The 27,879-nt window shown below is 50.9% G+C and overlaps 1 protein-coding gene and 1 long non-coding RNA gene across 2 annotated transcripts; one reads left to right on the plus strand and one right to left on the minus strand.

The window, feature by feature from the left end:
* Nucleotides 1-925: 925 nt before the first annotated feature.
* Nucleotides 926-14,667, plus strand: LOC310903524 (uncharacterized protein). Its single transcript, XM_083846949.1, has 5 exons — nt 926-1,082; nt 9,635-10,102; nt 11,155-11,481; nt 11,646-11,812; nt 12,470-14,667. The coding sequence occupies exons 1-5, from the start codon at nt 1,016-1,018 to the stop codon at nt 12,512-12,514; spliced, it is 1,074 nt and encodes a 357-aa protein (XP_083703075.1). The 5' UTR covers nt 926-1,015; the 3' UTR covers nt 12,515-14,667.
* Nucleotides 14,668-14,911: 244 nt separating this feature from the next.
* Nucleotides 14,912-27,120, minus strand: LOC310903537. Its single transcript, XR_014587603.1, has 2 exons — nt 15,982-27,120; nt 14,912-15,864 (listed from the first exon to the last, which is right to left on the minus strand). It is a non-coding gene; the product is annotated as an uncharacterized lncRNA (long non-coding RNA).
* Between the last annotated feature and the right edge of the window lie 759 nt (nt 27,121-27,879).

Below are 27,879 nucleotides of genomic sequence, written 5' to 3' on the forward strand. Positions count from 1 at the left end.
CTGCACCACAGTGCTGCAGGCACATATACCCAGGTGGGGGAAGGGACCCAAAGCCCCCCTCGAGCAAGGCAGCCCAAGAAAGGGTCAGCAAGGACTGTGCCGTGGCCAAAAGGCACCTTCCCAAATCAGAGGAGCCCAAAACCTTCCTTACTGGTTTCTGTGAGTGCTGACGGGCAGGACGGGAGGGCTCACACCAGCTGGGGCTGGAGGGGAAGCAGAGTGGCCGAGGGATTTGCAGGGGGATTTTTGGTCCTTCCAGAAAACAGCCCAGGTTGCAGGGCGCCTCGCCACAGCCGGCTTCGTACTGGGGCTGCTTCTTCAGAAATGCCAACCAGACGAACGCGGTCAGACTTGCCAAAGGAAGGAAAGGCCGACCCAGCCGCTGTCTGGGTTTGCGCTCAGGCTGGGATTTCCTTCACCCAGCAAGTATCTGGGGAAAGGGCCTGGCCTTTGCAGTGCCCAGACGGGGCTGGCCAGACCCCAAGAGGCCGGGTGGGACAGGGCTGCGGGATGCCCCGAGGAACCAGTCGTGGCACCCCCACTGCCCACCCAGGGCAGCATCCAGGGACACCTGGGGCACCCCGCTCCCAGCCCAGGCACCCCAAAGTGGCACAGGGACCCCAGGGGGACGCTGCCTGTTGTGCTTGGCCATCAACAACGCATGGGGCAGAAACGGGGGTGTTGGGCTCAACCGGGGGGTACCAGAGGGGATGAGGAACCAGAGTGGGGGATGCTGAGGAGGGACCGGACCGGGGGTACCTGGACCGCACCGGGGGCGGGGGGGGGAACACGGGACAAGGCAGGGGATGCCCGGGACGGGGACGCCCGGGCTCGGGGGTGCCAAGACCCAAACGGGGCCGGTTCAAGCATGGGGTTGGTGTCAGCATCCCCCCTCCCCGCACACCCACCACCGGGGCCGCCCCGCTTACCGGCCCGCCCCGCCCCGGCCCCGCCGCCGGTCCCGCCCCGCTCCCGCCCCGGTGCCGCCGGCGGAGGCAGCGCGGCTCGGCCCAGCATGGAGGGGACGCGGGGCGCCCTGCTCCGCCTCGCCGCCGCCTGCTGCCTGCTCTGCGCCCTGCCAGGTACCGGGGGCGGCCACCGGGATGGGGGGGGGGGGGAGAAATAAAGGGGGAGGATGACGGGGGTCCCGCCGGGCTCGCAGCACCGGGGGGTGCTGGGGGGCGCCGTCGGGGCTGGGGGCTCCGCCGCCCGCAGCCGGGACCCTGCGGGGCGCGCCCCGAAATTTGGGCAAACCCCGAGCGCTGGGGGGAGGGGGGGCGAGGAGGGGGTGCCCGGGGGGGGTCGCCCCGAGGAGCCGAGCTCCGGTCCCCGGCCCGAGCCTCGGAGCCGGCACCGAGGGGACCGGGCACAAAGCGGGAGGGGAGGTGGCCGCGACCCCCGGAGCCGCATGGGGGGAGCCCCGCCGGTAGCCCGGGGAGCCCCCTCCCGGTAGCCCCGTCCCCACGTGGGCTCGCAGCGTCGCGCTGGCGGCCACGCGGCGGGGCAGGAGCCGTCGCCATCCCCTGGCCGTGGCAGTGACAAAGCGGGCGGGGGGGGGGGGGGCTCGGCGAGCAAGCGTGGTCCCTGTGCTTTGCTGCTAAGAGAAAAGGAAAAAGAAAAAAAAACTCAGCCAGACCCCGATCGGGTCACAGCGCGGCGAAGGGCAGCGGTTGGGGATGAAGGGAGACGCTATTTTTATTTTTTTTTTGATGCATTTCTGCCTCTAATAACCAGCCGGCTGGTACGAGCCCCCCCGTGGGTGCCCGGCACTGGGAGCGGCTGAGGTTTTGAGCAGGAGCTCAGGCTGAGGTTTCGCGCCCCGGATGCGGTTTGTCTGGGTTTGAGGCTGAGCACGGTGAAGCGGTCCCAAACCGGACCCCGTTATGTTGGCAAAGCCCTGGGTAATGCCGTGCTGCCCGTGCGAGGGCGGCCGTGCCGTTACGGGGTGCAGCACTGCAGGAGCTCGGGGCTGCTGCTGCCTGAGCTGGCCCCGTCTCGCACGCCGGGGTACCCCAGGGAGCTGCCTTCCTCTGCTGGCTCGTAGGAGCCCTCTTGCTGCAACGTCCAAGACTCGAAGTGCTGGGACGTGCCAGAATTAACATTGCGCTGGACTTTTCCTGGGTTGTTTCGTGCCTAATATCCCAATCCCAGTGTCCCTTGGTGGCTTCAGGAAATGGCACCTATGCGGCTGGCCTGGCCCTCGTCTTCGCAGCTTTTGGAACTGCTAGCTAGTCCCAGCCCCAGCTTGGGAGAGCAAATATTTTGTGAAATAGATGGCACGGAAGAGCTGCCTCCAGTAACGAAAACCACATGGCAAGCTCAGTCCTCAACGAGACAGCAGAGAATCCCAACAGGACAGTGATGGTGGAAAGGGGTCACCCTGAGGTTGGCCCCAAGGCCAGCAGCCACCCCACAAACCTGCCCAAAACCAGGCACCCAGACGGGTCTCTGCCCTGCTCCCAGTGCCGATCCTCTTTGCCCCCCTCTGGCCGCGTTTGCCGTGGGGCCAGGCAGGGGCTGGTGCTGCCGTGTCCCCTGTGCTCTGCCCACCCCAGCTCTCAATGCAGCCTTTCTTTGCTGCCTGCGGAAATCCACTTCCTCCGGCACCATTAGCCTTAAAAATAAACCCCTGGCGTAGCTTTGGGCTGGGCATTTTGCTGCCTCCCCTCTTCACGCTGAGCTGCCTCGCAAGCGGAGGGGACAGCGCAGGGCTGTGGGCAGCACAAGTGGAGGGAGCCCCGCTTGTGGGTGCCTGGGGTTGTGCGTGCAGGCAACGTGCCCCGCAGACGTGCCATGGGTGCCATTTACACACGCGCTCTCTCCTCCCCATTCATCAGGACCCTGATGGCACATGCTTGAAGCACTCGCCTCCTTCAGCTCCCTTGGCCCCATCCCTCCACGGCAAGGGGAGCCAGGAAGAGCCGAAGGACGGACACAGTCACTACTGGGGTTTCTGTGGGGCTGCCACGCGGTGATGCCGTGCTCTGCAGGGCAGCTCTCATAAGGTCTGGGGCCCAAGCAGCCCTGCAGGCTCTCCTCCAGCTCATAGCACGCTGTCTAGGCTCCCTGCTGACATGGGGCTGCTATTAAGGCAACCGGCTAATTAATTTTCTCCTAATGACATGAGTGCTTCCTCCACTGCAGCTGTGGCTCCTGAAGTAATCAGGGCTGGGGCCGGCTGATGCCAGATCTCCCTGCTGTTGCTGTGTTTATTGGGGTCTGCAGCCCCAGACGAGGGCAGGCGTTGGGTGCTGGCCGTGCTCCCAGCAGTCCTGGGCAAAGGCATCTTCATCGCAGCTCAGTCCTCGTCCTCGGGTACGGAGCAACCAGCGTGGGAGCCTCCCGGACACCTTCCTGCCAAGCAGGGTGCTCTGTAGCTGCATGCGGCCAGTGGAAAATAACTGGCTGGGGAGATGGTGGTGGCCAGGCAAAGCCACGACTTGCACCTCCCCGGCACAGGCTCCGGCACTGCTGCATGCCCTGGGCATGTCTGTGCCGTGGGTTTTTTGTTTTTTTTTTTTTTTTGGCTTTTCCTGGTATTGAAGAACTCGCGCTTGGCATTTTTGTCGCTGTTCCCAGGTCTGCTCATCTCTGCTCTCGCAGCTCTCCCTCTGCCCATCTCTGCCGTGCCACCGTGGTCCGGTGCCCCCATCCCAAATGCGGTGCCACCACGCTCCTGCCTCCCCTTTTTGCTCCCCAGGGGCTCACACCTCAGGCCCGGCATCTGCAGATGCCCTGGGGAAGCATCCTCCTGCCTGCCCAGGCAGGTTGGGCGCTGAGCTGTCCTTCCCCGGCGCCGCACTCGCTCAGCACCCTGTATCTAATCTGAGCCCCGTCTCGTGCTCAGCTCGAGGCCGTCTGCCTATCGGGCTGGAAGGAGCTTCTCGGTCAGGAGACCTGGTTTCTATTCCTGTCCCTTACACCACAGCCCTCGTTTTGCAACGCGCCTGGCCTGGCCAGCTTCCAGAGCCGCGCTGGGCGCTCAGCACCTCTAGCTGAGCTCCCTCGGTTCTGCTGCCTGCGCAACGGGGCATGGCACGGCACGGCTCAGCTCGCAGGGGCCCTGTGGGTGGTGTGAATTAACTTGTGATGTGCAAGGGCGCCTCTGCGGTCCCCAGGTGGGCTGCAAGGACGGATCCGTCCCTGTGCCCCACGCCTGGACTCCCTGCGGCACCCAGAGCCTGTTCAGCCCCTCTCTGCTGCGACACAGACAGGGACAGTCCCGGCATCAGCCCTGGTAGGGATCCTGCTGGAACCTGCTGCAAATTCAGCCTGGTGGCATCCCACCTCCACCAAGGTCCTGCGGGGGATCAGACTGGGACCGAGTGTACAAAGCAGCTGCCCTTTGCTCCGAGTCTGTGTCCGTGAGCCTCGTGTTGCCATGGGGAGGGTGTTTGCTCTGCGGCATCCCTGGGCGCATCCGGCACCCACCCGAAGGGCTCCCGACACCTCCGCCACCCGGGTTCCTTAATTCTGGGCTCTGAGGTCAGGCTGGGCTGCTATCTGATCAGCAGACGCTCCGGTTCTGCTTTTAAATGAAATTAAGAGCCTTGGTTTTAAATCCCACTTATATGGCTTTATGTGCATTTGTGCTTAAGCTCCTTTTCCTTGAAGAGGTTGTTTAATTACCCTTGGTTGGTAACCATCAAGATGTAATAACTGGCAACAAAAGATAATTTCTGCACTTAATGGAGTACTTTGCTAAGCAAGAAGATATAATTGCTTAAATACATATAGGTTACAGCTTAGGCTGTTACTCTTTAAATATTATCTTAATTTTGCATTTTACTATATCGTTTGTGACCTGAGCTGTTACGCTTAAATGGAAACTGGATTCAGTTAGTGCACAAAAATAGCGTTTTGGAAGGTTTTGGGTGCCTTCTCTGTGAATCAGAGTAGTGGTTTGACAGTCATTCCGTAGGAAGCTGATTCAAGTGAGTGCCATCCGCAGTGACAGCCTGCGTGGGGGGATAGATACATCAGCACCAGGGAGCCCTGCTCCGATCGGCACTTTTAGTCAAATCCTGGGTGGATTCTTTCTCTTCTTTGCTCTCGGCTCTTGTCTGTGTCTCCGTGGGCCCCTTCCAGCGGTGACTGCGGGCTGCACCCCGGTGCTCTGCCCTCTCAAGCCCCTGCAACCAGCCTGCCACTGGCTTCCCTACCCTACGCGACTCCTACATCTCACCCTGGGCTCGCTCTAAGAGGGATTTTAGAAACGGTGGTAAAGCCTGTGAATTGGAGCTGGATTTATGTTGACCCTTGGGGAGCTCAGGCTGCTGTTTCTGGCTGAGAGGAGGGTGCAGAAGACACCTCTGAGACTTGGACAGGTTTGTGGACACGCTTGTCCACAGGCTGGTCCAGCTGTGGTCCCCACTCTGTCTCGCTGCCCTGTTTTATTCTGAGAGACAAATACAGGGTGGGGTGGCTGCCGTGGCAGAGGTGAGACCTGGCTGGACGGAGGAGACATCCCCGCTCTGCGCGCTGCCCTGAGAGCAGCAGTGCCCTGTCCTGGTTGTATGTGCTCGTACAAACCTTCCTCGGCCCCTCGCTTGGCCCCAGCCCCGAAGCTCGGGCAGGGAGTGCAAAGCAGGAACAGCCCCGTCTCCTGCAGAGCTGGCTTCCTTCACTCTGGCATATTTATACCACGTCTGCTGCAGAGCTGGTGGGAGCACGGCTGATGTGTGGAGGTCCGTCAGTGTTGTCGTTGCAGCCCTGGAGAGGGGCTGGAGCCGGGGGCTGATGCTCAGAGCCCTCCCTTCCCTTGCAAAGCAGGGAGAGTTTCCCACCCCTCTCCAAGACAGGGGCTTCTTGGCTGGCTGCAGCCCTCCTCCCTCAGGGCCTCTCTCTTCCTTCGCCCCTCTCGGTTCCCAGACAGAGGTCACTGCAGTCAGCACTATCTGATGGGAGCTGCCGCTCCGTTTCCACCAGCCCTGCCCCGATGTGGTCTGAGATCGCTGGTTCTCACCAAACACACTGAGCCTGGTGGTGAGCACAGACCCAGGGGCAGGACAGCCAGAGGCCAGCCAGCCAGCTCTGTGTTAGCAGGAACTGCAGCATGACCGACGCAAACCTCCCCGTGGTTCCCCATCAGGGAAACAGAGATGCTGGTATTATCGGAGCTCGCGCAGCTGGTCTGGCTTCTTCACTCGCAGTGCGGCTGTTGTTGCTTCGTTATGATCCGAGGGTGACTGCGCCTTCACCAGCTGTCTTGGTGTGCTGCAACTGTGGGGCCTTGGAGGATCCCAGGGAGGGTGAAGTGTCTGCACTAACTCCTTCCCTTCCCATCTGAGAGAAGGGCCTGGTTCCCTCGTCCGCAGGAGGTGATGAGGACGATGCCGTAGGCAATGCAGCCGCAGCCTCCCTGGCATCTGGTGCAGGAAGCAGAGCTCCTCCAGGAAGATGCCAGAGTAACGAGCTCTGACCTGCATCCCTGTAAGTAGCTAATAAACATCTGAAATCATCATCACTTAGCGACTGGAGCAGCAGCCACGCTGCTGGAGCTGGGGATTTTCAGAATTAGAGGGCACCGAGGATCCAGAGCGGAGCAGTGGTTGGATCCCGGAGGATCACAGCTGGCGTGGAGTTTGCTGGGTCTCATCCAGCGCAGCCAGCCTCTGTGGCTTCGCAGCAGAGCCGTGCTCTGCCCCGCTGCACTGCACGCTTTGCGCCAGAGCTGGGGGGGAGTGGGTTGCAGTTGGTGCCTGTTTCCATGATAAAACTGGGGGAATCGAAGCTGGGACATCAAACCAACAACGTCGCAAATCTTGATGCAAAACCCTGGAGGGGTATTTTTAATTTAAAACAAAACTAAAGAAAAACACACTGGTGCTTGTGCTCTTTAGCATCCACGTGCTGACAAGCTCCGAATTGCAGGTAACAGGTACTTCCCCTGGTGTTTGGCTTGGTGGCTTGTGCTGGCTTTGGATGTGCCCTTACTCTTAGAAGCTGATAGACAGTGACGGCGATCTTTTGTCTGTCTGTCCCTGAGTGACCAGGATTTACTCCCTGTCTTTTGTCTGTTTGTCCATATTATGGCTTTTGCCTTGTTCACTATCTTCTCACAGTCATCTCCTAATGGCTTGAGTTTTTGTGTTAGCTTGGTTTAGGCTCTCCTTTTTTTTCAGGCTCTCCTTTGTTTCCTGAACTGGGTGTGCTGATTTGTGCTGGGCTCGGTGACATGCTAATCCAGGTGCCATCAACTCCTGCGGTGCTCAAAGGCCCCCGAGGGCATCCCTGCTGCCCAAGCTGTTCCCATTCCTGTTCCATACCTGCCAATTTTAACATTTCTACCGCAATTCTCTGCAAACTGGGTTTTACATGTTGTCGTGTTACAGCGCACCCATTCAGGCTGCTGCTATAGCACAAACCTTCCTGAAAGGGTCCCGCTACGTTCCTGTTGGATGCGGGGCCGGAGCAGTGTGTGCTACTGGGCACCACTTCCCTGGCAGTCACGGGCACCGGGCAATTCCGTGAGAAGGAGCCGTGTGGCTCCTTGTGGAGAAAAGTTTAGGGAAATATTCCTCCCATCAGCATTTCTTGTCACAGACAGCAGGGAGCTGTGTTACAGCAGGACCAGGGTAGTGTTGTTAGCAGGATGAGGGGAGCTGCTTGGCCCCACAAACCCTCCTGCCCCGCAGCACCTCCCGGCAGGGATGCCAGCTCCTGCACAGGGCCCAGACTCATCCTCCTTCCCCCTGCTTTTCCTTTCCGAGCCAGAAAAGCAGCACAGCCATTTCAGAGTTGCTAGCTCTTGTCCAAGACAGCTCTCCCCAGATCCTTCCTCTGCATGACCCCGATCGCAGCTTGCCCACCCCGTGGGAGGCTGGCCCAGGCACAGGCCAGCGATTCAAAGCAGCATGTAGCCAGGCTCGCTGCTGGCCGGGCACCTGGCCACCGCCTTTCCTGTTTACTCCGCAGCAACAGCACAGCTCTGTGTGCGCCTCGCCGCCCGGGAGCAGGTAGCCACGTGTTTACTGAGCATCTGCCTCTGCCCGGCCAAGGGCCTTCAGCGCTGCCCAGCCCGGGCTCCAGAGCTGCTGGGATCTCGCCTAGTTGGCAGCTCACCGAATAAGCAGTGCTGGCTTTCGGGCTGGAAATTGTCACATGAAGAGCTGTGATCCCGGGGCATGCGGTGCCCAGCTCTTTTCTTTCCAGGTGTTACTATGTCCTATACCTTCCTCCATTTCAGAGAGCAGCTCGCTTTGTTTAGGAGCGTGTTCTGCATGGCCACAGCCAACAGGCAACACCAAAGGGAGCGTCACTTACACCTTTGGCCCTTCATGTTCAAGTTGCCCCAACTGGGGCTCCTCTCGAGAGCCTGTTCTCCGAATGTGCCGAGCGGGGCCGAGCTCCTCGTGCTTCCCCCACGGGAGCCCTCATGGGACTGGGGCCCGGGCCGGGGAAGCGCAGCTCTGTCAGGCTGCTCCTAGGTTTTGAATTCTCCAGCTGGTTGGGGTACTGCGAAAGCCTCTCTCTCTCGAGATGCATTGTGTCTTTTTTTAGGGCCTGTTAAGTGCTGGAGCTGGAGAAGAGCTCTGATAACTGTGTCTGTTCTGAAGAGCTTTTAAAAACTGCTGTGCTTTTCGCAAGGCCTTTGTACTAGAGTGGGCTGCTTTGTCCGTGGGTGAACGTCTCTTGGTTACGGCATCTGCCTTGGATGCTTCTCCGCTATGGAGAGCATGGGCACGAAGGTAGATTTCCTTCAGTACCCTTACATTTTTCTGCAGTTGGCTCATCGTGCCTCAGTGGCTTAGGTAGAAACATGGGACAGAAATAGTGAAAATATTGGCCATGCGATGTTCTTAACTGGTCTGGAAAGTCCATCCTGATGTGACTGTATTCCTCTGTGCGTTTTTTTTCCTGTTTACACGCCTCAAAAACCCTCACAGGGTCCATGTTTGTGAACGGCAGTGTAAGAGCTTTGTGGCTTCCCTCCTCCGGCGTGCTGTCACCCCGTCTAGGGGATCCTTGCTCGCTGCAGGTCCCTGCCTGCTGTAGGGGGAGGCTGAGCAGCTCCCCAGTCCTGTGACAGCAGAACACTGTCACACTTTATGGTGTTGATACGTTCATAAATAGCTCGTGAAGGCAGCTCCCAAAGCACACCACCAGCTGCTTTACAGCTCTGTCGTACTCTTTAGCTCTGCATTTTACCTTTCCCTCCAACAGCAAGCCCACACTTCTACTCAGATGACTAGCAATATACTCCTTACCCTCACCAGACACAAACTTTTTAAACATCAGTTTTCTACAATTCCTCTAGCAAGGGGAGATAGAGGATCTACTTCTACTTTTTCCCCATTTGTATTTTTTCTACACCACTTCTGACTCGTCTTTACTTTCTCAATCAAATCCTCTAAAAAGGTTCCAAATGTGCTCTGGGGCAGAAGGGGTAGAGATGGTGACCCCACAGAGCGGGAACACAGGATGGAGAGGGAGGAGGGTAGAGACAGGTTCCCTAGAGCAGGGAGGCCAGGAGGGCAGGGAGGCTCTTTGAACCCCTTCCCCAAGTACAAATCTGTGCTGGATTTGGAGTTAACAAGACGGAAAGATTCAGTCCCTGGCTTCCCCCTCTGTTTCTTCTTTCAGTGTGGGATCTCTGTAACACTTCTCAGCATTTCTTAACTCTCTTCCCTAGGAGAAGGAGAGAACACAACAGAGACATCGGTGACAACACCTTTTCTTAGCACCACGCCAACCTCTCATCAGCTCAGGGAAACCTCTGACCTCAGTCCAGACACTACTGCTGTTCCAGAGACAAGTTTGGGGAAAAACGTGACTGCTGCAACACTCAATGTCACTGGAGTCACCAATGCGGAGGCGGAGGATGCCTCTATCTCTGCCACCACCGTGGCAGGAACCGAGGGAGAGAGACTGCAGGCTTCCGCTACTGCCAGCCCCGCAGACATCCCAGTTACGCAACATGAGCACCACAACGTGAGCTCGTCAGATAACAGCAGCACTGAAATCCCCTCCCCTGCCTCGACAGCCAGTACTCTGGAAGAAAATCAGCCTGACCGTGAAGTGACGGAGCCTTTCAGCACAACCGAAGAAATGGATGATGCCAGCAGTGCAACCCCAACGACGCCTCTGAACAACGTGCTCGGTGAGGTTTTGCCTTTCCTGACTGTGCAGAAAGTCCTGCCCCAAAGATGCACAACCCAGGAGCTTACGGTGCTGAACGTCCTTCTGCTTCTGTGAATGAACTCTTGTGGGAACTGGAGAGGGGGGCGGAATTGGGAAGAGCCATTAGGCCTGTCCCGTTCAGCGGGACTGACTTGCAGAGTTGCTGTGAGTTCAGCATCCTCCTTGCAAACCCTGTTACTTGTGGCATTAATTCTGTTGGCTGCTTGCTGATGAGGATGTTGATGGTGTGTGGGGAAGGCCTTTGTATATCTTTTCCTGACCAGTGCTCCTCAGCTGGGCTGGGGGCCTGACAGGAGCCTTCCCTGCTGCCTCCTCTGTCATAAGGCATGGAGATGGGCAGGCACGAGCGGCAGCCCACCCTCCCTGGGCTATCATGGGAACCCATACTTTAAATTCAGATCTCCCTGGGCAGCCTGCGGGTTGGCTCTGAGGGGCTGGGATCCCATTCTCAGCCACTTCGGGGTTGTCACCCCCCCGATGCATGGCACATATTGATTGACCATTGATTTGCATGGTGTTTGTGCGCAAGGGTATCCTTCGCCCTGGTTGTGTCACGGGGTCCCCCTGCGCTGTGGCACAGCCTCAGGGGATGCTGCTACCCAGTTGCTGGGCAGCCCCTTTGTGCTCCCCATAAGGAGGGATGACAGACATTTCCCGGTTTCTTGCTCCGGGGTGATCTCCAGCTCTGTGCAGAACTGTTAGAGGTTTCCCTACTTGTCCTTTGTCCACAGAGGACAGGACTAGCAGGGCCGGATGAGGTTGACTGACATTGCAGACTGGCACAGAGGAAAACTAAGAGAACTTTCTAGCACTGTGCCCCATAGTGTGGCTCTGCTGTGTCTGCACTCTGTGTCTGCTTGTTTTCTGAAGGGTTGTCAGAAAGCTGCTTTTCCTATAGTCCCCATCTGCCTTCTTTACAGCCTTGCTTCTGTTTTGTCCAGTCCCACAGCACTTGTAGTCTATCCTTTGAAATGATCATTTGTCCCTATTTTGTTTTTCCCTATTTTGCAGCAACCACCAACAGCTGTCAGCTGGGGCCTTCAGACAGACAGACCGTGGGGCCCACAGAGGCAAGGTCTGAAACCAGGCCAGGAACAAGCCCTGTGGGTGCCACAGAGGTGAGCACCATGGAGCCCAGAACCTCCTCTGCTCCCGTCTCCACTGTAGAGAGTACATCCTCTGCTACTGCCTCTGGTACTGTCACAGCGAGACCCCCTGTGACCAGCTCCGCCACAAGCATAGCCGCCAGCCCCACCAGCACATCTCCACCGGAGCACCCCTTAGAGCCCATGCATGAGAAAGCTTCTGTGTTGGATGTTGGTGATGATGAAAACCCAGGTAAATGCTCTGCTTTTGTCCCTGCTCTCACAAAACACGGCAAAGGGTTGGGCGTACCTCAGATTTCCTCTCAGTCGCACTGAGCAGAACGAGAAAAGAGAGGGCTTTGCTACTCCGGCCTGTGAAGGCTTTCCTTTGGCCTCATTGCCTTGGTGTCCTTGCAGAGCTACCTAGTTCTCCTTTGGCTGATACAACGAGGGCTGATCCCTTGGTAATCGCAGTGATCTCCGTCTTCATCGTCATGGTGGGCATCCTCGGCCTGGTGGGCTTCCTGCGATACCGCCAGCACAACAGCCGCATGGAGTTCCGGCGCCTCCAGGACCTCCCCATGGTGAGCGATGCCTTCAGCGCAGCCTGACGTGGTCTGGCTTCGTACTGGCTTTTGTCTTCTAAGCAGTTCCCCTATTAGCAATGTTTTGGGGTATTTGGGGAAAGGATGCTGATCACAACCCCTGCTCCCTCTTAGGTCCCTCTCCTTCCCACCAGGGTTTGCTTTGAGGTGACAGATCTCAAGGGTGACAGCTAACGAAGCAATCTGCCTTCCCCTCACTCTGCAGGAGAACACTAAGAGGTTAAACAGAGAGGAAGGGGAGCACCATCCAAACTTCCCCTGAAACACCTTCCTAGCCTCTTCCCCTGTGTTCTGATGTATTTGCCTTGTGACTATGACGAAGCAGGCTCTGTGCTCTGCTCCAGGGGTGGGACAGGTTTACTGCTGCTGTCCTGCAGCTAGCAAGCAAGCTGATGCTGTCACAGCTTGAGTAGAGTTCTCCACAGCCAGGGTTTTCCACATCCTCTCCCTGCATGCACCTCTTCTCTCCCAGAGCTTCATTAAAATGGAAGAGTGACTGTCCAAAGACCCGGGAACTGCACAGGGACAACATTTGTGTTGATGGCTGGGCAAATATCCCTGCTGTGACAGTGTGGATGGCGAGGCTGGGGCTGTATGCCATCATGCACGTTAAAACACGCTTTTCTCTGCTTCCAGGATGACATGATGGAGGACACTCCCCTCTCACTCTACAGCTACTAGGCACCCAGGCTGTCCTCCGCCTGGCAGGCTGAACTTCCCAGAGGAGAAGGCCTTGAGGACTTGGTCCCAGACAATCTGCTGACAAATGAGGGGGCTCTGACTTGCACACAACTGAAAGAATATTGTTTTTTCAGGCGGCTTTTGGTTTTAGATTTTTTAAATAGTTTGTTGTTGAAGTTTTTATGTTGGGAATCAGAGCCCAGGTCTGGCTTACTCCTCCAGGCTCTCCTCAAAAAGGCGCCCCGAAGAGGTGCCTCCTCCTTTTTGTGTGGTGACCGATTAGCCAAGACAACTTTGACCATCACATTCTGCATGGAGTTCTTCTGTCCATCTTTGCAGCTGCTGCTTTCAAAGGAGATGGGCAAGTGATCCATGCAAAAGCTGTTACACTGATGGGGTCAGCAAAGTGCTAGCAAAGGAGACTGCTGTTTTCTGAGGGATCCAAGGATGAGAAGATCAGTTCTCTTAGGCTCCCTCTTGTTCTGTGTTTTTAAGTATTTTTTTTTCTTGCACTTTTTTTTGCTCCTGTTTCAGCTTTAGTCCTGGGCTTGACACTGCACATCCTGAAACACCTGCTGGGAGCGTGACAGACTACTCTGCTTCCTTCCTACATGCACACCTTTTCTCTTTTAGGGAAAACAGTTGTGTGGCCACTAGAGAAGCACCCTCGCTACCTATGTTGCTTTGAAGTCGCTGGAAGGAAACGAGCATGATTTTAGCTCAACAGGGCTTGACAGAACTCAGTCTATTGCCAACTAGACACACTAATTTGGTCTCACCAAACTTAGGAAACTGGGTCTCCCATACTTGACATTTTTAGCATATGCATAACTCCTTGCTCAGGCTCCGTAAGTGCTTTAGTCCACTTTCCTGTCTGGAGTAACACGTGCCTTTCCTCAGGTACCTGCCATTTTGCTGCTAGCATCTGGTTTCTGAAAATTGTTGTACAAATCTAGCTCTGCACTGTCCCTCCTCTGTCAGTGCAAGGCCAAAGCTTCTTTACCTTTTAATGTTGTTTTTTGAGCCAGTTAGTGTCATGAGGACATATGCTGGATGTAGGTGCCTTCTTCCCCTTCCCTTTCTAGGTGTTAGGCTGATTAGATTCTGCATTTTTGCCTCAAAATATCACTGCTGTAAACTGCAAGACTTCTAAGGTCCTTCAAAGAAACCCAGAGACCAGAGCCTCTGAGTGCAAGTCAGGATCTTCAGATGCCCTCACTTCAAAAAGACCTGATAGTGCATGACATGGAAGTATTCATGTAATTAGTACCTGCTCCTGTTTTTTAATTCACATGTGACTGCAGGTAAAGAGAAACACATGCCTTCTCTAGGGTGTTTGATTTTTGACTAAGGTAGTTGTTCCCTTGGGATACAGCAAGGACTAGAAGTTATCTACCACATTGCTCTTAGAAGCCTCTGTCTCTCCTCTCCTTTCAGTAGCAACACGTGGACCCCACAAAGGACGGATAGACTCACAAAGTACCTATTTTTTTCCAGTTCTGTTATTGCTTTTCTTAGCAGGGAAAGGGGAATTTGCCCATCAGCAGGGCTCAAATTATCTGCAAGGCTCAAAGGTGGAGCAGAACTGGTCTGGGCCAAATAGATGAACTGGGTAAAGCAGCAGTTCCTCCTTCCTGCGGTACTACTTCCGAAGTGGCTGACAAGTGGCTGCGGAGCATTTCAGATTCAGCTGTTGGCTTTGGCCTTGCATCTGTTTATTGTAAGGATGCCCAGTACAATAGGGAAGAACGGTTGGTTCTCTCCCTACTATTATTGCATGAAAACTAAAGGGCAATTGTCACAGCTCCAAAGCTTTTGTATCAAGCATTGTCTGCACAGAGCAATCTCCCTAGCTACAGACTTGTTTCCCCTGCCGGAGGGCAGGGTGCTACTGGTTTTTCGCACAAAGAGAGGCAAGTTAGTGGTGGAAAATAGAACTCCATCCTGGCTGGAACTGGTGCAGGCTGGCATAGCTGGAAATTGTCTCTGCACAAAACCAAAAGGGCAGGGGCTGGCTGTTCTGGCTTCCCACAGGTTGCTGTCCAGGGGAAAGGGGTGAGGAGGAAAACTCACCCAACACCAAAGTGCAACTTTCTTTGTAAAATATGTTTATAGTGGATTTTTTTTTCTGCAATAAAGTTACAAATGCCAAAGGTGCCCCTGGTTCTCATATTTTCATATGGTCAAATTAGTTATAATCTGTCTTAGAGGGACACACTAGACCAAATAATCTAACATACGCTCTTTTAGACTGTCCCTTGCCTCTAACTGAAGCTACCCTTATTGTCATCTGTTGTCAACTGCAACCCTGAACTCTATTTACAGAAATATTTTCAAAGCCAGTCTAATCCAAGCCTAAGTAGCATCATCTGTCATACTTCTTTCTATAGTACAGAAATCAAAGCAAACTGAAATGAACATACTTCTTGTTTAGCTTCCTAGCTGTCTTGAGCCCCTTGGGAGCTCAGACCCCCAGGGAGGCAAGTGCTCAGGGTTGGTTCCAAAAGTCCTGATCTTGCTGCAGAACTGACAGAGTCCCTCCCCAGCTAATAGTCTACTCTAACTGTTAGAGTAATTGTGCAAAATCATCCAGCTTGTGCCACAGACTCTATGCTACAGGAGCTTCTCCTGGAAAAGCAAAATATGGTAGGTAAAAATACTTGGTCATCGGGCTTACGTGGTTTCTGAAAGAGTTCCCACAGCAAATCTAGAAAAGCAAACCCCTGGAAGATCTAGAGGATGTGGGGAGATAACAAACACTTCTTAGGTCAGCAAAGTGCTTGCTGAGTAATCTGAATAGACTCAGGGCTGAACACCCAAGCCTGCAGAGATTTCAGTACTGTCCCAACAATACAACTGTACAGAACAGAAGAACTAAGTAACGGAACAAACATGCTACAACTAAGCCAGTCTTTTCAAGTCTGAAGTCAGCATTATGCTTGTGGTTTATGTTGGAGTTTCCTCTGTTCTATCACCGACATTGCTTGGAGCCAGTTCGTTCTCAGAGCAAACTGGTGAGCTGCCCTGTTGGAGAGCTAGCACAGAGCAGATCTGCATTAGCTGGAGATGCAGCAGCAGGACAGGATTCTGCAGGCAGCCACCCTCAGGAGGAACGAAGCTTACTGCCTTTGCCCAGCCCGGTTTGACCTCCCAGCCAGGTGGTGCAATCTCTGAGGCAGCCAGGTTTGCAGGTGGACCGTGGGCCAGTTGCGTGGGCTTCATCTTCCCAATCCAGCAAAGCAGACTTTGTCAGAACCAGAAAAAAAACTGTTGCCAATTTCCACATGTCCCCTTGAACACAGCACTTGCTTTTGGTGGTCCCTCGGTGCTTAGTTTTAATGCCTCCTAGGCTAAGGCACAATTATAATTAATTAGTACAGGGACAAGAATCAATCAAATCACTTACATTTGAAGCTAAATGGGAGGGAAAGAAACCCAGATAAAAGAAAGCAGAGTTTAAGACCCACCTGTTTTCTCTACCCTGCCCTCTTTCCCTCTCTAGGTTCATGTTTTGAAGGGAAGGGGATTTGAGCAGCTGTTTTGAAGGGAAGCTGGATTGAGCAGCTGAAGAATGACAGTATTAAGAGCTCCTGCACCACAGGCAGGACTACCTGGGCCAAACACCAGTTCTCTACCCACTCAGTTGTCCGGGTTTAGTTTTGACAATGTGTATCTTCTCCACCATGTCACACTGCAAGTCTGTACATAAGGCTACAGTGTGCAGAGAGGCAGAGAAACCGCTATGAAAAGCTCTGGAGTGGACAAGGCAGCATGTGGAACTGGTAAGACCAATAACGCCATGAGGTTCTCCCATGGATAACAGTCCTGTGCTTGTGACCATTTAAAGCAGAATGCAGGAAGCATCGCACTGATCCAGGGAGCAGGAGTGCAGAAGCAAGCCAGGGAGGCACAGCAGAAAACTTTCAGTAATGAAGGCTATGAAATTATATATAACCCTTGAAACTTTTAGCCAGTAGCCAAGCAATGTTCTTCTCATACCTTCTCATTCTGGGGAGAACAGAGAATGCCTATTGTCATTTTCCAGATACCTAGGAAGGAAACAGGAGGCTACGTCTCCAAATTATTCATATTTAATTTCCGATGACTATATTCAATTCTGTAAAAATACAGATTTCTCATGGGAGAAGAGGGAAAGTTTTTTCTTATTGTACCTCCTGAACCTCTGCCAGGGATGCTCACGTCTAATTGCTACCTCTGCATTATTGCACAGCAGAAAGTGAGATAGGGATCTTCTCTCCAATCTTCCCTCCCATCGACCACAAAGAAAAAAGAAGTCATGCATTTCCCAGCCATGAAAGAGCCAAATATGTGGTCCTACTGATATGTCGCCAAGTGATAGGCAAAGCTGGAGGACCATGACTGCTAACAAAAGTCTCTGTCAGTATTAGGCCTCCAAAACTGTTTGTTTGTTTGTTTAATTCCCCAGAATTTTGTAAGATGATCAAGGTCTTCAAAATTCTCCATCAAATCACGTTTGAATGAAGACACTTCCACACACCAATGCTGTTTCCTCACAGATCTGAGAAAAATCAGCTCTTACGCAAAGCACAACTTCAGACCAGTCTCAGAAAGTAAAGCACTTAAATCTGCCCTGGAGGGGACTTTTCAATTGTGGCTGGGGATGCATAGGTTGCAAACTAGATCCTGTGCCATATCAGATTCTGTAACATCAGTAAGCTCTTATAAGCAGTCATTAACTATTATATGAAGGAAACATAGAGAGGATGCTAGCCAGTGTCAAACTTGATAGATTTGTGCATTTTGAAGACAAAGGGATCAATGTACTTATCTGCATGGCAGCCTGCACAGCCTTCTGTGGAGTTATTCCCACTTCCTGTCTAATAAATGCACTTGAAAGGCATCCTTAACGCAGGTCTGCTTCTCATGCACTAGCAGTTTAACAATGGTTAGCCTCAGTTCCTCTGTAATAATTTTTCTTTTGAAAGACCCATCAGCCAAATAACTCCCTGAACCACAAAACCAGCATGATCTTGATCAGAGGGGCAGTGGTCACAGCTGCAAGAAAATAAGCGTGTTTTTGTTCCTACTGTTCAACTCCCTCTCTGTTTACAGGTAGACCCAATCCCCCACCCACAGTTCAAATAAAGAAAGAGCTAAGTAAGTTACCAGAGGTATCCTCCCAGCCATAAAACAGGTCTCCCTGTGATGAACTGCCCAGAATTAATACATCCCTGCAGCAGAAGCCTTTTGCTAACGCTCTTTGAACTATAATGGAACATCTGTTGACAATCTCCCGCAGGGTAACTTCTCCCCTCCCCTGTTTTAATCCTCTCTCCTTCAGAAGTACTTTTGCTCTGAAATTAGACACATCAGTTGCCACAGAACGGCTCTCACAAGCATGAAAGTGTTTCCTTCACACTGGTCTTTCCCGAGAGCTGCAACGAGAGGGATGAGCAGCTAGGCCTCCTTGGTATTTTCTTTAAAATCTTGCTGTTATATCCGAGTAACAGAAGCTCTCGATGCTAAATTATAGGTTCTGCTTGGAACAAGACAAGGCTCATGGTTTCTGGAACATGCCTTTCAGCCAGACTTAGGGATTCATTTAATTCAGACTGAGAAGGGTTTTGCTGGAGACCACTGCAAAATTAGCGGTTTTCCTTTGTGCTGATCCTGACTATGCCATCTGATCACCCAAGGGGACCAAGCCTGATCATTTCTTCCATTTCCTTACTGATGAGCTTGGGTGAAGGATAAGTGTTTTCACCTTTTTTTTTTAAAGGATCTCAAGTCTTTTCGGTGGAATTGTGCACAACGTTATTTGTGGCTGGCTAGCAGAACCTCTCTTTTTTTCTTCTCTTTTTTTTTTTTTTTTCAAAAAGGGCTGAGAGAAGCATTGGGAAAACAGCTCCCTTTGTTTTAGAGTCTCACCTGGTGGCCCACACCGAGTGACAGAGAATTGTTCACTTACATTCAAGCCATCCAAGCGGGCCTTTATACCCTGACCATGATCTGCTAATGGCTGTTCACACATTCAGATCCGCCATAAGATGCGGAGTCGAACTCTGGGAAGCAGCTGTTCCCTGATGAGGGAAAACTAACTGATCTCAGATTAACCTTCAAAGCAAAAGCCACAGCTCATAGAGCTGACTGAGATGAAGATCACAGGAGCAGCCTCTGCCTCTGTGTCCAGTCTTGGTCTGTGCTCAAGCCCCCACTCGACGACTACTACTGCTGCTGCTCTCAGACTAGCACCACCATTCTCTGCCTGCTCTTCAGACCAGTCCTAACCAGGCTCTGCTGTGTCCCCTTCGCAGGATTCCGAAATCTGTGCCACATCCCAAGGTCCTTTATATTGACTGAGAAGTATACATCAAAGCAAATGCTACAGATCTGTCTCCGGCATTATCCCATGTGCTAGACTACGCAGCTTTCACCGTTAAATAGGCAGTTCTCCCCCCTCCCCATCTTCTAAGGCTTTTTGAAGTGCCATCCTTTGTCTCTTCCCTTCTCGTTCACCAGCCAGCAATTCTAAAATTAAATTCTCTCAGAAGAAAACGGGCGAAAAAATTCAAACCGTATTAAGAAATTTCACAAGGCCCTTTTTTTTTTTTTTTTTCTCCCCACTATTGCACTCTCTTCATATAAAACAAACTTATCAGTCCCTCCTTTATGGTGCTCATGGAAGTTTCTGTTCAAAGAATAAGATTTCTGAGCCTGTTTTGAGACACAGAAGAGGAAGGAATTTACCAACACCTGTCAAGTCAGTTATTCCATATTGGGTCTCGTCAGACAGGGTAAATTTAAGATCAGTTTGTATCTGTTCTGTTCTTGCTACGTACAGTCTCCCTAAATGGCACAATCTATGTATCCCATTTAAACAAGACCCAATCTAATCCAAAATTTGCAATATATTTTGGAAAAAAAACATTTGAAGGCACTAATAGAGGCAGCACACAAAATTCTCTCAATTTGTTCTGGCTCAGCGAGTGGGAGGTCAGAAGACAGGATCATATATCCCACCCCATGACAGGGGAGAGGGCTGAAGCAAAAGGCTGCAGAAGGAATTCTCTGACCTTGGAGGAAACCCCCCACTGCAAACAGGCACCACAGCATCTCTCCCTCTGCAAGCCAGTAGGCAACTGCAAAAGCAGATCAATGCACCAGAAATCAGGCCCTCCACCAGTGTGTCACCTGGGGTGAGAGAAGAGAATACACAGAGCGGTGTTGTAAATGTATAGGGTATAGGTCTAAGCTAAAGAACGTTAACATTTTAGGTCTCAGGTACAGGTAGGGAGACGTGGTGGGTCTGTGATGACTGTTATCAAAATGCCTGTTTCTCTTCCTTGAATTGCCTCTCTTAGGTCTGCCCCACACCTCATAGCTTCCAGTTCTGGTAAGTCCAACAAACCAACCAAGTCCAGAAGAAGAGCTTGCCTGCTTTGGGAAGTCAATATTCTCTACATGTGTTATTTGTTCCATGTAGTAAATAGAGCATCTTTTGATTAACATTAAAGGTCATGCAGATTTAGTTCAGGCAGGCTGTTAGGTCACTGCTGGGGTCATTTGCTTCAGCATATTTCTGTCCTCTTTTCCAGTATCACTCTCCTCCAGCTCAAAACACAGTGTGGAGATATCTTTACTGCGTCAGAACAAGGAATTGGCCTTCCCCAGACTCCTTACCCCATACGCCAGCCCTAAGAACAAATGACAGCCTATGTCTAGCCTCTCCAGCACTGCTGGTTCACTGTGGACTGCAATTCATGTAAAATTCTAATACAAAAACATCCTCATCCATCATACCGAAGCAGAGAAATACCAAAAAGCATCCTCACAAGCTATACAAGTTCAAATTAAAATAGGTGCCCATGTGTCAACACAGCTCCTGGGTGTTCCTGCTCTCGTATTGGTCAGGGTTTCTGATGCTACTATGATATAAATATTTACTGCTAATGCTAAGTGACAGATAACTAGGTTCATGTTAAATGAAGGACACTGCATCGGCATCTGTTTGGCAAAGATCTATATAGGAGCCCATACCTGGCACATGCCTCAGAATAAAATGTTAAAGAGAAGAACTTAACCCCTTAATGGGACATGAAGGCTCCTTAGGAGTTGTCCCAACAACGACCTGACATGTTACAACGGCACCTACAAATTGTAGCAGGTTTGCTAGTAAAGTCTGAATCAGCAGGATTTGTGAATTGGAAGAACAGAATACAGGGCAGTTTAATATGCCTTACAGCCTCCATTCACAAGAATCTTAAGCATCTTACTAAAGTAGGGCATGAATTTTTTCTTTTAAAGGAACATTAGCCCTTTGTTCCCGATTTCCTTTAATGCTAAGTGTTAATGCAAACGCAAGGGTTTTTTTGTATCCTAAAAGCAAGGCAGAAATCCAAAAGGATAAAGAGGCTGAGAGATGAACCTTCTTGAAGTGAGCAATTTTCACCTGCCTAATCTCGCTGGCTGTGTGTCAGCACCAAAACAAAGATGGAGCCACATTAAAAAGGGGGTATCTTGGCGCTGTCAGGGGAAGTGATAAGTATCATAATTGGCCCTCACATGCAGCTTTACATTACCCTGACACCAGACGGGGGGGAGGATGAAAGAGCAGGCAGGCACACACACATTAACTCTGTCGTTTGCATAGCAATAGTGCTCTCAGAGCAAAGTTTTAACTGTGGCCTAAGTGCTCCAAATCCTACTGCCTCCACACCTTTACATGCCTTTTACTCACCCCGATCAGAAAAACTGGGCACAGCAAGTGTCTCTGATCAAATTATCGGTATGAACTCTGGAGTGGCCTGAACAGCAGACATAAATAGGTTCTGCAGACTCTACCATTTGCATTATCGTGGAAAACCTAGCTAGGCTCTTCAGATCCTGAGGGCACAGGAACCAGCCACACTTCACTAATTACCTTCAGGCGCTTTGGTCTCTGTGGTGCTAGAAGCTTTATGGGATCTGACGCCTTTGAGATTGAACCCTGAGGTAGAAATCCTCACCCAGAGATGGAGAAAACCACTCTGCCTCTCTCAACAAGTTCCTGCTTCTCTCTAAAAGAAATGAAGCAACCAGCAGGTTAGGTCAAAAGTTCAGGAATGAAGTTGCCGAGCCTAAGCCTCCACCAGCTTTTGTGATACCTCTTACATCATGGAAAAACTGCTGCTATTCTTATTTAATATCATTTTATTTATTCTTTCAGGAATTCAATCAGTGGCATAAGGTAGGAGGTTCTATGATACACAAACCTCGTTCAGGCATTGGATTTCGTATGTTCTTTGACACCCATGGCTCCAACCAACACTAAATCACGCGGGATTAAAACATACAGAGTGGCCAGCTCATTTCTGCTCAAAGCCACAGCCACAACGCCAAACCCTCCCAGTGCAGGGGTAGGTCTGTGTTCGAAGGGACAACGGGATGCCTCACCTGACCGCCAGATCTATAAGCCAAAAGGAGGCTGGAATACCACATCCCAAAATGTTAGTGACATAGAAACTATTCCTCACGTACTCCAACGACCTCTGCCTTTCCGTACAGACTCAATGAGCGGTACCTCCTTCAAGAAGAGACTTTTCAATTCATCTTTCAGATGGTAGATTTGATTGAAGCAAAAGGGTAGCGCTAACGGTTCCTTAAGCTCAGCCTACTGGAACAACTATTACTGGGCGTAGAGATGGTGAGAGAACATCTTTGACAGGATTTCTGACAAATTCATGCCACGCAGCAGCAGAAGGCACTGCTGCTGAGCAACTCGTGTTTTCAGCAGATCAAGTGTCAAGCAGCAGAACATCTGCCTCCCCACCTAGCCCTGTCGTCTCAGTTGTGCCAGCACAATTTTTTTCCTGCAGCAACGCTGTAAGACACACCGCTTAAAATAATAACAATTAACAAAAATACAAAACAAAACACAATGATGCACTTGTTAGGCTCCCTGATCGGATTTACAGCACAACTTCAGGGGCAGAATCTCACGAGGCAGTGTGCTGTGAGGCCAGTGCAGGAAAAAGCAGAGGAGTGGGCACATTTTATGCCGATATTGACAGCAAAGACCCATCATAGCCTGACAGTAGGTAGGAGAGTGACACAATCAGGGAAGGCCTTAGGCTTTTCTAGAAAGATACAGGGAATCAATATTTAATTATAGGAGAACTGCGATGAAGTTTCCGTTATTGGAAACATCTCACCAAGTTGATACAATACCCTTTATTGAAGAAAACCTAATAATAATAGAGCTGTGCTGACCTCCACACTCAGTGTACTTCCCTACTAATAAAGACAGACATTAATATGCCTGTGGTCAAGAGTGACAAAGATCAGAAGAGCAGACAAGGAACTAAGATACTCTTTAACTCCATTTCAAGCATGAAACCGCCATGAGTCTTCAAACACTTTGTGTGTCTGTCTGCCTTGTGCCCCTACCTAATGCAGGGCAATGGTCCCTTAACCAGGTCAGAAAAGGTTTCAAGAGCTCTGGATGGAAAGCAGAAGGAAAATCCCTTACGTTACAGGCAATACAACACTGGGGCTTGGTGATATTTATTTACTGTTCCGGAGAACACAGAGAATGAAAGATCCTTCTGTGTGCTGTGTGAGCATTTCATGATGACAAAAAATCGTGCTGTAGCCCGTGTGGTGTCAGCACTAGCCTGAGGGAGATGAACGGGTGGCTGTGGTTTTCCCAATAAATAAATAAATATATATACACACACACACATCTGTGCCCCGGACACCTCAAAAGGACATCACTGCTTTCCCCCTGAGGACTGATGCATGTTCTCTGGCTGCTGTTTTACTGTAACACAGGGCTGTATGGGAAAGCAAAGGCTGGGGACAGTGACACGAACCTCCAGCTAAACCTGTGACAGTTAGGACATCTGGCAGCTGTCCCAGGGCAGCTGGGGTTGGACAGAGAAGGAGACAGTGAAACAGAGCCAGAAAGATCTAAGGATCCTCAGCAGGGAAGCTCCGACGTCTCTTCTCTCCAGGGAGCAGGTCAGAGCCAAGCAAGCAGGGGCTAGAGGCACGAACAAATCTAGTTCCCAGCAGCAGAGCACGGTGAGAAAGGAAAGTGAAGGGGGGCTGGGGAACCGGGAAAAAGTTAGAGCATAGGCAATTCACATGAGCACCTCTTCTTGCTGTCATTTCAGCAAAAAGTCAGATACTGTCTAACTAGCAACCAGGAGAGCGTGTGGAGTCAGCTACTGCCCTGACAGAGGGCTCGGGGAGGAGGCAGCAGCACTCCTGATTAAGCAAGGAGGATCAGGGGGCTCAGGGAAGCAGGGAGCTAACTCAGAGCCTGTCAGCTCGGTTCCAAGGACAGCCAGGAAGGGAACAGCAGGTACTCATTCACAACACCCACATGGGATTAGCTGAAGGTGCTGACTCTCAGGACACAAATGCCTCTGTTGGTGACGGTCTGACATTTCACCCCCTTCACTAGCTGTCCCAGGACCAAATACATTGCCTGCATCTAGCCAGAGGTCCTCTCCAGGACAGGACAGACACTTCATTCATACCTGCTTCAAGCTTTGCCAGTTCAGGAAGACCTTCCCTCACAAGGCTGACGAATCTTCCACCTTCAGCATCAGCAAAAACGGTTCTATGGAAATAAATTGTGCCCACAAGACAAACACTATATCCAAGCAGGTACAAAGGACAGCATATGGAAAGACAGAGAACAAGAACAATATAATGAGAGATCAGTCCCCACCATCTCTCAGCTTGCCAGTGCAGGCCCTGTGAGAGCTAGCTGCTAGCTGTGAACAACAACCAGCCAGTAGCACCCTCCTGTGACACACTCCTGCAGCTCCCATTACTCCCCTTCAAACCCCAGAGCTCCACTTGCCCCTGCAGCAGTTTTCATGGCAAGCACAAATTTGAGCATCCCCAAAAATTCCCTGAAGGTGTAGCCCCTCTATCTGACGTGCCAAGCTTCTGCTGGGTGCTCCACACTTCCATCCTGAGTTTGTCTGAACTAGAAGACTGTGTTTTGTGCCTGCTCAGCAGATCTAGCACCTGTGAGAAAGATGGGACAATCACTTCCAAGCATTTCTGAGAGGCAGCCTATGATCCGTGCTATTAAACTCTGCATAAAAATCATGTCCAGATGAGGCTGGAACGAATGAGAAAAGTAGACAGCTGGACATATAACATGACACCATTAGTGAACACTTTCCCAGCACCTCTTTTTCTTCTTGTCTTCTGGGTTCAGTCCACAATAGCACCCTACCTGCCATAATCTGTAATCTTTTCTTCATGCTAGCCCTCCTCAGCAGGAATTAAGTTTTGCTACATGCAGAAAAGCAGTGTTCTGCCCACAGTGATCACCTTACTCTACAGAGAATTTGAGGGCATGCCTTCATCTCCCCTTGGAAAGCAAATTAGCCCAAAATGGCTGTGCAAATATCCTCCTGCAGCAGGAGATTTCCAAAGGAATAGTAACCTGCTGCTTGGTGCAAAAGATACCGTCCAACTGTTGGCCCCCAGCTGTCCTTTCCCTATTCTTCTCCCATCACGTCTTTTCTGATTCTTCCTTTTTCAAAGGTCATCCACTTCTGCAACAATACCTGCTTCATTGTGGCTGCAGTAGGAACTGTTGTATCAGAGTACATACACGTGTTTATTTTTTCCCCAGTTATACATGTTTTGAAGACACGCCTTTTTAACTGCCCTCCATCATTCAACAATGGAAAGGGAAGGCTTCTTCTTGCTGTTTCAGCAAGCTTGTTAAGCAAGAAAGTTGCCTGTAGAACACCTTGCACACCAGCTTTCTCAATCACAGCCTTCTGGTAGCACTACAGCATTTAATAAAAATACTTCCTCTTCTGCCAGCAGCAACAGCATTTGCAGCCTGGCTACTATTTACAGTAAACTCTCCATAGATAAGTTTCAACACTCAGTTCTTCTCCACAGATCGCACTTGCAAAGCTAGCCCATCCCAACAGTAGGTCTGCCAGAGGTCATCAAACCGTCCAGTGCTACATTTTGGATGGAAGGCATGACTATAAAGCAGCACACTTTGCAGTGTCAACTTTGACTTCTCTTCATTTCACCAGTCGTAGACATCTGGTTCAATAGTTCTTCCTGTAGTTGACCTGTGCAGCAAAGCAACTTGACTTCACACAGACCAAGAAAAAGGCCAAGGCTAAACTAAATTCTGTATCTGATTTTCTGTCTCTGTTGCCAGGCAAAACCTTGCAAAACCTTACAAAACTATATCCACCCACAGCTCTCCCAAGGCAAGGGATGGACTCAAGGGTGCAGGCAAGCTGCCTTTTCTCCTCCCACAGCTCTCCCAGAGCACAGCATGGAGTCACAAATCACCAGCCCTGTGTATCCTTCTCTACTTCTCCTCAAGTGCTGTCTGTTCACCACTGTTCCCTGGTTTCATTGGCATGAACAGAGATTCACAACTAAAACATTACAGTGCTTCCTACTGAGGGCTGTTTCTGGTAGACCATTTGGGCAGTAAGAAGTTGTTAAACTCAGATTCGGATTTCAGACCACTGCCAGGAGCAGAACACGACAACACTCACTGACTTTATGCTGCAGTTGCTCCAACTCTTTCCTCAAACAGTCATTATTTTGTAGCTTTTTGCTGCTTAAAGAAAGGGTGACAAGTTACGGGTTTTCCTTGAGTACCTTCCCTGCACTATCCCTGAATCTACAAAGGTCTTAGATCTGGGATACAGATAAGATGAATAATCACCACACAGCTAGTGAAGCAATTGCTAGTTATGGCATTCACACTTCAACCCCTCTGTCCTCCTTGGCAAGGCCTCCAAGCTACAGAGAGTGCCAATCACAGAATGTCCTCTGTAACAGCAAACGGGAAAGGCAGAAGGTGTTAAGGTCCCAACCTAGCCCTTCAGGTGCTGGGACACATGGAATAAGAATAGGATCAAGGAACACCCGGTAAGATGGTTTCAAAGTTGTCCCATACCAATCCCCGACAGGCAGAGCACAGCACTAACGCATGAATTCCCCTCTGCCACCATGCTGTATGCTCTGCAGACTACAGAAGCCCTGTCCTCCTGGTCCAATTGGGACAGCCAATATATTTGGATAGAAAAGTAGGCAAGATGCACATTAAGAATTCAAATATCTGAACTAATATCTGCACCTACAAAGGCAACTTGGTGAGCTGACTAAATATTGTGAGTTAAAAGGGCTTCAGCAAAGGACTTCGTGTGAGGACACCCAACTCGAAAACAAGGTTGGTCACGGACCTCTGGAAAATCATTTTAATTTTGTTTTCCATTGTCCATTTCCTCTCCTGAGAAGTAGATGTACTCAGAGTTTTGGATCACTGAAGAAAAGGCAAAGGAAGAAATCACAAATTCAAAAAGCCCTTTCTGCCTCGTATCCAGCACATTGTGCTCAGTTGTTTAGCACAGAGATGGAGCTGCATTGTGCCAGGCTATATTCACAGGCTGCTGTTTCTTCACTGGGATTTCAGCAACCTAGACAAGAAGTGATCTGTGTAAGAGGTTTACAGGCTCTGTACCATCCCATATTGCTTCAGTTGCAGTGGTTGCAGTGCCTTTACCTTCACTACTTTCTAGCTTATTATGCAGCTGCTGGAAGTCCTGCTCCTGCTCAGTCAATTCACAGACTGAATTGATGATCTGAGGGGAAGGGCAGGAACTTATTTTGTATGAAAATAACTTAGTCCAGGAAAGAACACAGGTTGTAAGCTGGTTCAATTTCAGAAGCTGGAAATACAGAAAGAAGTATATAGAGGAAAAAAAAAAAAAGATGCGATCCTTCTGTCCTCCTCCTACAGAGGGCATGGATACAATAAGAAACAGCTTTTGGGGTTCTAGAAGGTAAAGGGAACTCCAGAAGGAAGGAAATTTGTAAAACCGAAGCAGTTCTGTCCTAAAGAACTGGCAGGTCTGATGTCCTGACATTTCACAAAACTCAGGATTAACAGTGGGAAAAGGTTGCAGAACTAACCATAAGGATTATGGCAAGCTGCTATAAAGGTTATGGTAAAAAAGTCCAAATCTGAGGCTTGGTCTCTGATGTGGCAAATGTGCTGACAGGTTATAGGGAGCTGCAAAGAATATGTGCTTTCAGATAGGGAAAGTTTTAACGTGGAGGCTTTGTTAACTGTTTTAGTAAGCATCGTTCACCACACAGTGACAGGGGGCTTTCAAACAGCGCACGATGAAAAACAAGCGCACAATACAGCGTGTTATAGTATGGGTGGACACACGGCGCGACTGTGAGGAAAATTAGCTCTAAACAGAGGCAATGCCCCTCTTGGACGCACAACAGCACACCGGGCAGAAATGGCGGGTCCCTGCTGAGGCGGTAACCCAACCGCCAGTAAGACACGGAGCCCCTGCCCCGCCCCGCGCGCGGAACCCTGG

The sequence above is a fragment of the Anser anser genome (assembly GCF_964211835.1).
Source record: "Anser anser genome assembly, chromosome: 8".
NCBI lineage: Eukaryota > Metazoa > Chordata > Aves > Anseriformes > Anatidae > Anser > Anser anser.

What these genes read in the sequence shown, in the direction of transcription:
- LOC310903524 (XM_083846949.1), top strand. Translation starts at nt 1,016, where the DNA reads ATGGAGGGGACGCGGGGCGCCCTGCTCCGCCTCGCCGCCGCCTGCTGC. An exon ending in CCTGCTCTGCGCCCTGCCAG is followed by an intron (nt 1,083 to 9,634) that starts GTACCGGGGGCG and finishes TCTCTTCCCTAG; the next exon opens with GAGAAGGAGAGAACACAACA. An exon ending in TGGTGATGATGAAAACCCAG is followed by an intron (nt 11,482 to 11,645) that starts GTAAATGCTCTG and finishes GTGTCCTTGCAG; the next exon opens with AGCTACCTAGTTCTCCTTTG.